The sequence below is a fragment of the Anarrhichthys ocellatus genome, unplaced genomic scaffold, assembly GCF_004355925.1.
Source record: "Anarrhichthys ocellatus isolate YVR2014 unplaced genomic scaffold, GSC_Weel_1.0 scaffold12, whole genome shotgun sequence".
Taxonomy (NCBI): Eukaryota; Metazoa; Chordata; class Actinopteri; order Perciformes; family Anarhichadidae; genus Anarrhichthys; species Anarrhichthys ocellatus.
Genome location: NW_022280042.1, coordinates 10,139,874 through 10,149,564, shown reverse-complemented (window position 1 = coordinate 10,149,564; position 9,691 = coordinate 10,139,874). Strand labels below are relative to the sequence as shown.

The following is a 9,691-nucleotide window of genomic DNA, read 5'->3' as shown; positions in this document are numbered from 1 at the left end:
TCCTCCTCCTCCTCCTCTTCTTCCTCATTCTCTTTTTCCTCTTCTTCACTTTCATCCTCATTTTCACTTTCATCCTCATTTTCACCCTCTCCCTCCTCACTACTCTCCTCCTTTGCCTCCTCCTCTTCCTCCTCAGCACTACTTTCCTCCTCCTCCTCTTCTTCCTCCTCCGATGACTTTAAGGACTCACTTTCACCCTCCTCTTCCTCACTTTCCAAACACCCCTCTTCTTCCTCTTCATTTTCAGACTCTCCTTTGCTCTCCGTCTCATGACTCAACCCTTCCTCACTTTCTTCCTCCTCCTCCTCTCCTACATCCCCTCCTTTGCTCTCCTTTGATTCCGTCTCGTCTTCACTTTCACTTCCTGCTGTGTCGCTTGCTTCCTCCTCCTCCTCCTCCTCCTCCTCTTCCTCCTCTACCTCGTCCTCACTGCTCTCGTCTTCCTCAGCACTGCTTTCCTCCTCGCCTTCATCACTTTCTGACTCATCCTCTGGTTGAAGAGTGTTGTCGTCTTCGCCATCATCTTCTTCTTCTTCTGTTAGTTTCTCGATACTGTGACTGACATCCTCATCCTCCTCCTCCTCCTCCTCCTCACTGACTTCTGCACTAGTCCTCTTCCCTTCCTCCTCCTCCTCCTCCTCATCTTCCTCCTCCTTCTCTTGCTTTGCAGAGTCCTTCCTCTCCTCCTCCCTTCCACTCGTCTCCTTCTCCTCCTGACTCTCAGGTATGATGTTGATGCTGATGACTGATTTCTTGAAGTCTGCAGCGTAGGATTCTGACTCTTCGCTCCGTGGTTTGGTGGCGCTCTCTTTCAGGACGCCACGGCTGCCCTCGGACGGCGACGGCGAGCTTTTGGACGCGACCTCGTGCACGAACACCGACCCCGCCGCAAGAGCAGCAGCTCCGACGAGCAGGCCGAGCTTTGACGCCTTTCCTGTTTTTGACTGAGCCTCTTCTTGGTTTTTCTCGTTCTTAGATTTCTTTACAACATCAGCGCTCTCCTTGAATTCAGATGTGTTTTCCCCCTCAGGGAGATGAAGCCCAGGTGTGTGAGCGCGTTCACCTGGCGAGCTACCTCCTGCACTTTCCACGACTATCGGTTTGCTTTTAACTCGGACAGGTTTGGACTGCGTCACGTTCAGAGCAGGTTCAGAGACAGCTGAAGGCGTCTTCCTGGTTTCAGGACTTCGTTCAGAGTCTGGTTCCGGCTTCCTGCCGACCTCGATCAGCTGGCCTTTCCCCTGAGCCGGCCTGAGCCGCTGCTTGGACGCTGCCTTCCTGATGTCTCCTACACTCGGCTTGTCTCTACTGAGCTTCCCCTGCAGCTCCTCCATGGCCACCACCACATTCTCTTTGTTCCGATTGGTTGTTTTGCGTCCGCGTGGACGAGGAGAGACGGCCTTACGCTCCCGAGACGGGGACGTCGAAGAGAAGCTGCTCTGCTTCAACAGCTGTCTCTCCTGTTGTGGGTTCTCTTTAGCGGCCTTACCGTGCTTACCCTCCCTCTATCCCCGGCACCAGGCAGCAAGAAGAGGGTGGAAAAGAGGCATGCATTAGAGAGGAGAAGAGCTGTGCAGAAGAACCAAAAGAGACGTCATTAAAGGGATAGTTGTGATGTTTAGAAGTGTGGTTCTATGAGGTTCTGATCCAGCAGATGGAGCAAAGGAATGTTCTGCTTTTAGACACCTAAGAGAATCATATAGAATATAGAATATGTTCCCCTCTTTACCTTGCTGTCAGACCTTTGTTATCCATCGTCTCTTCAAAGCCACGGGAGCTGCTGTGAGTTAGTAATACACGTCACAACATCACAACTATCCCTTTAAGTGAGAAGGTTTCCTCCAACAACAGGGACGTTTAGAGAAGCTGTTTAGTCTTTGAACCGGGAACTTAAACACAGGAAAGCTGTGTACAGTTCAGGGTACGTGAGAGAAGACGTCAGGAGAATGACGGTGAAGACTGGAATCATTAAAACATCTTCAATGAGTGAGTTACCTTCTGAACTGGAGACAGAGTGAGTGTTTGATCACCGGGGACCATCTTCATCACGTGTGTCTATCAGGAGGAAGAACAAATGAAGGACAATGAGCAGCAACATCCAGCATGTTGCAGGTACGAGACGGTGCGTTCACTGATCTCTCACCATGTTGAGGAAGTCGGAGGTTTCTCCCAGGCCTTTAACGCTGTCGCTGTCGGTCAGGCTCTCCACAGCGCCGTCTGTCTGCTCTGCAACACAGGACGGCAAGTCAGCATTCTGCAGGGAAAGTGCTGCTGATACGCTCCCAGATCAAAACCTGCCTCTTCAGCCAGCTTCACATGCTTTATGGGCTTTGTCTTTTATGCTTTTATTTTGAAATGCTTAAGAGTTTCATCTTTAACCTTCCTATTAAAATACATATGTTTCTTTGTGTGCATTTGTACTGTCAATGACAGATAACTACAGATGTGCAGGTGAGAAGGAAGCAGAGGTGAGATCAGAGATAAACTATGCTGTGAGATCAGAAAGAAAGACTAATGTAGTCTGATCCTGGAGGAAACCTGAGGAGGAGGAGGAGGAGGAGGAGTAAGGAGGAGGTGGAGGAGGAGGTGAGGTAGGTACCCTGGTGGATTGACCCTGCGCTCCTGTGTTGGTGAGTGCCGTTGAGCACCTTTCTGTGGCTCAGCTCGGGCGGAGGCAGTCTGGGCGGGATGGTCTGGCTGCAGACGGGCAGCAGCGGCGGCTGCAGGTATCCGGGCGTCATGGCGGGCAGCGTGCGGAACACGGCGCCAAACTGGTCCGGAGATCTCTCCTGAGGGGAGAGGTTAGGAGAGGCTTGTTTACGAGGTTCAGTCTGTGGATCCAGACCCAGAGCTCCGTACCCACCCTCTCCCTCCTGCGGACCCGAGCGGAGAGGCTCCTCTGCAGGGCGGAGGAGTCGGCCGTCTCCCCCAGCAGCTCCACGTACGGCTGCTCCAGGTAATCCTCCGTCACGTCGTCTTCCTCCAGAGTCACGTGAGAGCAGCTCTGATCCCTCGGCCGGGCCAACACCACCAGGTGGCAGCCGCCGCACGTTGCCTGGAGACCGGAGACAGTCATGTATTATTTATATATATATGTATATATATACATACATGTTTATCCATCATGACACAAATATGACACCCAATATTAAAAATGACTGTATTACTCACAACAAATCTAAATAAACAATAAACATTAAATACCTGCAAAATAAATGAATAAAAAATGTAAATTCACTTTTCTTTCATTGTAATAAAGCAATGTGTCCGTGTGAAGCTAGTTGTAATTACTACCAGTACTGTAAGCATGGTGTAGACGTACTGCCTGAACGTTACACTTGAGGAAGCGCGGACACAGAGTTGGTTTGAACTGGTTGGTGAAGTTCTCTTCTCCGAGGCCCAGCTTCCCGTGTCTGCCGTCTCCAAACGTGTACAGCAGCCCGCCGTCTGAACAACACGACACACGCTTCACACGTCTGCAGAGAGCTTCTTCATCAAATAATCAGAATGAAGATGAAGAGGAGAGGCACCTGTGACCACGGCGGTGTGGTTTTCTCCACAGCTCACGTGACGGACTCGTCCCTTCTTGAAGTGATCGAGCGATCGAGGGAGACGCGTCTCGAAGGTGAACGTCCCGTGACCGAGTTGTCCGAACTGACCGAGACCGAAGGTGAACACGTCGTCCTCTGAGGGACAAGAGACCGATTAACCAAAGACTTCAATGAAGGTGTAATGCATCACGTCTGACCTCATGTGACCTCTGTTCTTACTCACATGCTGCTTCTCACATCTGTGCTTCAACATCTACATCTGCTGGTGTTATTCTTTCTGAATGTTTTATCATTTAAATTACATTGTTATTTGAGTTATTGTTGATGTATATTTTCTACTTCCATCAAACTAAACCCAGATTTTTTGGATAAAGAAATTAAAGACAAACATTTAGCCGGTGAAGGTACTAATATGCTAAATACATATTACAAATATGCATATATATTCTAAATCCTGAGAATACAACACTTAGTGTTCAGCCATATTTGTAGTTCTTTCAGACCCGTGTTCCTCTCCAGCTCCCCTACCTGTGAGAGCCACCGTGTGTCCGCCTCCACAGGCCACCTGGGTCACCGGCTCCCTGAGGCTCTTCACCAGCTGAGGGACTCGGTGTCGGGCCAGCTGCTCGGTGCTCAGACCCAGTTTACCGCTGTCCCGCTCTCCAAAGGTGAACAGAGCTCCGTCCCCTGAGGCCCAAACAAGCTGTTACTACACATCAATACTAATGCGATGCATTGCCACACCCTCTGCTCACCGGTGACCAAGGCGGAGTGGTAGTACCCACAGGACACCCAGCTGATTGCTCGTCCCACGCTGACTTCCTGTGGCGAGGAGGCGTGGCTCTCCTTCCCCAAACCGATCTGACCCTCCGTGTTGTCGCCCCACATGAACAGTTTACCGCTCTCTGTGACGGGCAGCAGATAGGGAGATGTAAATGTAACGGCGTTTATTTTGTGAACAAAACACTGAAAGTACAAAACAAAGATGAATGGAAAACATTTCAATTTAGTTTCCTCTTTTTGGAAAAAGCTGGAAATGGTGACAGCATTTCATTTGTTTATATCTATTTATACTCGAGCGTAATTATTCATTTTAGGGTTTTTCCCAAATAAGAGTTTTGTGAAGCGCTTTCACATGAAAAATTGTATTTTACTTTTTAAATAACATTTTAACTTAAAAGATTACTGCGGAATCTAAAAACTAAGAATTCAAATTTTTAAAAAAATAATTAAATTAAATTTTAATAAATAAAACAATATGAATTAAATATATACATCTTCATTCAAAAAAATATAAATTTTAAAATCAATTAATTAAAACTGTAAAAGATTAAAAAAAATAAAAATAAAAATAAATGTAGATTGAATTTATTGACCATATTTAAAAACTGTTTTTTATTATTATAAATTGTAATAAAAATTTGAATGAAAATCTTCATCAGAAAAATCCAATTTACTGTCGAAAATTCTAAAATGTAAAACAGTTAAATTTGAATTTAACAAATATAAATAAAAAATACAACAACAAAAAAATAAAAAATGTGGGCGTCACCCGTGAGAGCAGCGGAGGTGTTTGACCCGGCAGCGAGCATTTTGATTGGTCCGTGTGACTGGAAGAAGCCGATCCTCTGGAAGGACGTCCTCTCCTCACAGTCACCCAGCCCCAGCTGACCCTCGCTGTTCCCTCCGGAGGAGAACACTTTGCCCGGAGCTACAAACAGGAACACACAACCCGGAACACACAACCGGCTCTTTACCATTCAAACTAAAGTCTGGAGAGTTCTACGTCCTCGGTCACACTCTCACCTGTGTAGATCAGAGTGTGGTTTCTCCCACAGGCCACAAACTGGACTTTCTCACATTTAAGAGCTGAAATTACACAAAAATAATAACAGTTAACGCTACAAAACCACTACTGTGAGTATTGTTTTAGCTTTGTCGCGTCAGGTTAAAGTGCCAGAGTCTTCAGTGTGTGTCTGTGTAATTCCATTTAAACTGACTGAGCTTCCTTAACTCCGTTATCTTCTGTCACCGGCAGTGCACAGAACTCTGATGAGCAACCAATCGTCTCTCTAGATTAGACAGATTATGGACCTTCCAGATTGGGATTATGATGGGACGGGTTCCCCTCTGCAGGACTCCTCCAGCTCTAATGTCACATGAAGGTTTTAAGGAGGGACTCCCTCTGTTCTCCACTTAGAGGAGGCTGAAGCAGCACTGACACACAACACTCTCCCTCAAACAGGAAACAGCTGTTTAAGGACCGACCTTTGACACACGTCGGCTTGCTCACGGTCAGTTTGGATCCCAGACCGAGCTGGCCCCAGTTGTTGCTGCCAAACATGAAGAGTTTCCCATGTTCTGTGAAGACAAAGACAGGTTGATTGGTTGTATTTTAAGGTGCTTGAGCTGAAGGGAGTGATGCGTTCAATGAGCAGCTGGTGCTACCAGAGCGTCTCTCACCTGTTATTAAGGCCGTGTGCTCGTCTCCACAGGAGATCTTTAAGGGGACGTCGTTTTTAAGCCAGAATTTACTCGGGACGTTGTCTGCAAATTTACTCTTTCCAAAAGTGAAAACTGCTCCTGATTCTGACAGAGAAGAAGAAAAGAAACTAAATTTATTCATCACACTTTAGATCATATATTGATCACTTTAAGACTATTTCCTTTAACTTCTTTCACTGCTGAATTATATCATTTTCTTTTACCTGTAATAATGTATCATATTTTATACATATTTTGTACTTCAAGTATATGTTTATGCTATGTCCTTTGTACTCTTACTGAAGTTTTATGACACTGTGGTATTGCTACATGTACTTTAGTAACCATAACAGTACAAATACTGCAGTAACCAGGTCCCTCTAAAATGTAACTTTAGTGGAGTTTAACTATATAATAATATACATACAATGTAAAGAGTACAAGTACATGGTAATGGTCGTTAAGTAATGTAGTTATAGTTTATTATGTTGTGACTACATTAGTGAAGCCAAAACAAACATAACTTCTCATATTATCACAGTAATACATTAATACGTTTAAAAACCAACATATTAGTACTTCAAGCAAAGAAAATAAGAAGTGTATATATTAATAGTAACCTAGTTTGAGTGTTACACATATGATACATAAATAAATGGTGAAAGTGTATATAAAAAGGTGTATTTTCTGTTAGCATGCTAGCTAATAAAGCAGAAGCTAGCTGAGCTCTCCATGTAGCTGCATGCTAACAGCTGACGCTAACTACATGAATCGTTGTTGGTGTAGAATGATGAAGGAAGAGTCGGTATCTACCCGGGATCTCGTCCTCGGACTCCCCTGCCATCTCTGCGGGACTTTAATCCGCTTTGCTCCGCGTCGTGGTGCTCCTCTTGTTTTCGACTCCGACAACCCGGAAGTAAACAGAACTTCTCCTAGGTTACGACGTTACGACGCTGACGACGTGACTCTTAAAGGGACAGTGCGTTTGTTTTGATGCTGAATACACAAACTGATTTATAAGTGTTTATTTTAAATATGTGTTACTTGAACAGGTGAAATAAATTACTTTTCCACTGTAAAATAATAATAATTATTATTATTAAAATACAGACCTTTTTGTAAGAGGTATCAATATTTTATTAAATGACATAATTGTATGTTATTTAAATGGTTCAATGTTATAATCACAAATACAAATCCTGTGGAACCCAAAAGAAGAACCCCCATACCCCCTGTGGCGGCTGCAAACTATAAACCATCAACACGGCACAGTGACGGTTTCACTCTTCCTTAAACTATGATACGAGACACAAAGACACTTGTTTGACTGACTTTATATTTCTGGATTGAGTGCACGCTATCAAGTAAGGTTAAGTCAAGGTTGATAAAAGGACCATCCTTCTGGCAAAAGACTGATCAGCTGCACCACACCTCCCTAAATAGATTAGCCTGGACAATTGGACTGTACCATTCTACAACAGCATGAGGGGTGTTATCAGGAGCCTTTACGTCTGCACCACAGCGGAGGAATGTCTTCACACCCCTGCAATTAACTATGGACTGGCCAGCATAGTATATATGCTGCAGTCAGGAGATGGAGAAGTTAGTGTACCTTGTTCAGAAGAACTAGTAAACTAATAAAGTTTATTTAAAATCATCCACTTTCATGGTTTGCAGCTGTTAGTTGCTCCTCTACTTCCTTTGTACACTACATATTATACACTACACATGTTAGAGCTTCTATTCATATCCAGGTATCAGATCATGACACAAACATTAAAAACAATCTTGGATGAAGCCTGAAGCCTGAAATCTTTCACGGAGGAAACATGACTGCAGGTGAAACACACAGATCCCTGCACACATATGAGGCACACATATATAACAGAGAGAAATGAGGGAGGGCTTTTAGTTTGTTTTGTGCATTTCTACTGAGCAGAGAATGTGCAGTAGATCCCCCAGTGATCACTGGTGTAGCGGCCACACTTCAGCTTCTCCAGCCCTATCAAGGCCATGCTGTCGGGCTCCAGCTGTGGGACTCCTTCCGCGGCCGCCGGCCGCAGGTAGAGCCGGTCGAAGCGGAAGCGACTCTTGTAGAAGTGGTCGTTGTTGGTGTTGGCGTGGGTGTCCCATGTGTAGCGGCAATGCTCCGGCTCTCCCAGCTGCTGCCACACATCACAGGAATCAGGAAGGCCCACTTTGGCCACCTGGGGAGGAACAGTGTATGAACAAAGAGGTGAGCTGTGGATTACTACACCAACAATGTGATATGTATTATCTTTGTAATGGCTTTATTAGACAGAAATGACAAACATCAAACATCAGCATCCCTCAGGTTGGTGTCTCCTCCAAACAGGACGGTGATGTCATCAGGCATCTTGGCCATCCTCCTAATCACCAGTCTCAGCTGTCTCATCCGCTCTCCTGCGTTGGCCTTACAGCTCTCAAAGTGGGACGCCATGAAACAAAACTTCTGGCCTTTGAACAGCACCTGATTTTGAAGGAGAGATATTTTTAGGTAGATGCACACCAGGCAAAGCTGAAACGAATTGTTCTGTGCACCAACCTGAGCGACAAGCAGGTTCCTCATCATGCGAGTGGTTGGATAGGCGACTGTCTCACTGTCCAGCAGTGTGATTCGAGACTTCTTCAGCATCATCCCGATGAAGTAACCTTCCTTTCCACCTGATCAGGGAGGGGGTTCAAAATGTACAGCACCTTATAGTCTGAGTGTATACTGTTTGTTGTGTTTGTACTGGCTAATGCGTCAGACTTTTACTGAAGTACTATTAGTGAAAGTACAATCTGCACAAATGTGGAGAAACATCCCATATCAACATTTTGAGAGAAACGTATTTATGAAGGATGCGGCCAGAGGGACGGTCAAATGCCAAGCTGACCAGCAGGACAGAGAGGAGGAGTCCAAGATGTTTTGCTAAGGGATCGATAATGGGAGGGGACAGAATTCAAATGAAGCCAATCACTAATCGCCACGGAGGGTCATTCACACGTTTTATGACAGTATCGGACACTTTCAGACTCTCAGGGGATACAAAAGACAATGTTTTAGGGAGTTTACCTCAGATCACTGCAGCTCTCATTTTCAGCTAACTGGCCGCGCCGGACTGTGAGGAGGTGCGTGTATGTGGTCTCTGCTCTCGAGAACATTACTATTGATAGTTAATTCAGTTTGTAAGTGAACTTTGTGTAGTACATTAAATATTGTTTTAATGTTGAACCGGGTCCAGCTCATTCTTCTGATGCGCGTGCGCAGTAAGAAGCTCGCAGCAGAAGTGTAACTGCGGCCTGCAGGCTCTCTCATCCTTTGTTCTTAAAAACCTAACAATCCATAGAAGAGTCTTCTATGGCACAAACTTGATCCATATCCGTCTCAGAGTCAGCCATGGTGTCTTTAAAAGACTCATCCAAGGTGGGACTAAACCTGTGTAGCACAGCAGAGTCATAATGTGACTCTGCACAACGCTTTAGTTTCTGTTCTACATCAACGATTCTCATCGACGCGGAACCTTTGAACTACGCTGTTGTTTCACGTCGGCGGTAGAATCCGGAACTGTCAACAGGAAGCGGCGGAGACGCAGCAGCGCTCGTTTCAAACGTTGGTAGTTTAAAACTAAAAACTCTTGTTTTCGTATTTG

General features: G+C 45.3%; 3 protein-coding genes across 4 annotated transcripts in view; 1 reads left to right on the top strand and 2 right to left on the bottom strand.

The window, feature by feature from the left end:
• The window catches only part of rpgrb (retinitis pigmentosa GTPase regulator b), a 7,618-nt gene extending 565 nt beyond the window's left edge, over window positions 1-7,053 (bottom strand). Inside the window, exons 1-14 of one of the 2 annotated variants that reach the window (XM_031851618.1) lie at window positions 6,849-7,053; window positions 6,015-6,140; window positions 5,820-5,912; window positions 5,358-5,420; window positions 5,104-5,262; window positions 4,307-4,456; window positions 4,080-4,238; window positions 3,531-3,686; window positions 3,323-3,447; window positions 2,864-3,055; window positions 2,600-2,789; window positions 2,144-2,226; window positions 1,996-2,055; window positions 1-1,505 (exon numbers count right to left, since the gene is read on the bottom strand). The exon at window positions 1-1,505 is cut by the window's left edge and continues 565 nt beyond it. In XM_031851618.1, coding sequence (XP_031707478.1) covers window positions 1-1,505; window positions 1,996-2,055; window positions 2,144-2,226; window positions 2,600-2,789; window positions 2,864-3,055; window positions 3,323-3,447; window positions 3,531-3,686; window positions 4,080-4,238; window positions 4,307-4,456; window positions 5,104-5,262; window positions 5,358-5,420; window positions 5,820-5,912; window positions 6,015-6,140; window positions 6,849-6,879 — 3,092 coding nt within the window. In that variant the 5' untranslated portion in view covers window positions 6,880-7,053. Of the gene's footprint in view, window positions 1,506-1,995; window positions 2,056-2,143; window positions 2,227-2,599; window positions 2,790-2,863; window positions 3,056-3,322; window positions 3,448-3,530; window positions 3,687-4,079; window positions 4,239-4,306; window positions 4,457-5,103; window positions 5,263-5,357; window positions 5,421-5,819; window positions 5,913-6,014; window positions 6,501-6,848 lie in introns of those variants that run through there. The other variant, XM_031851617.1, reaches the window with a different exon arrangement.
• Window positions 7,054-7,963: 910 nt separating this feature from the next.
• On the bottom strand, window positions 7,964-9,440 carry LOC116386154 (tyrosyl-DNA phosphodiesterase 2-like). Its single transcript, XM_031852160.1, has 4 exons — window positions 9,380-9,440; window positions 8,602-8,720; window positions 8,356-8,526; window positions 7,964-8,242 (listed from the first exon to the last, which is right to left on the bottom strand). Exons 1-4 carry the CDS (start codon window positions 9,438-9,440, stop codon window positions 7,964-7,966), a joined length of 630 nt encoding a protein of 209 aa, XP_031708020.1.
• Window positions 9,441-9,593: 153 nt separating this feature from the next.
• Window positions 9,594-9,691, top strand: part of nhej1 (nonhomologous end-joining factor 1) — a 9,186-nt gene continuing 9,088 nt past the window's right edge. The window contains exon 1 of the mRNA XM_031852102.1: window positions 9,594-9,651. The gene's annotated coding sequence lies outside the window, so the exon portion shown is untranslated. The remainder of the gene's footprint in view (window positions 9,652-9,691) is intronic.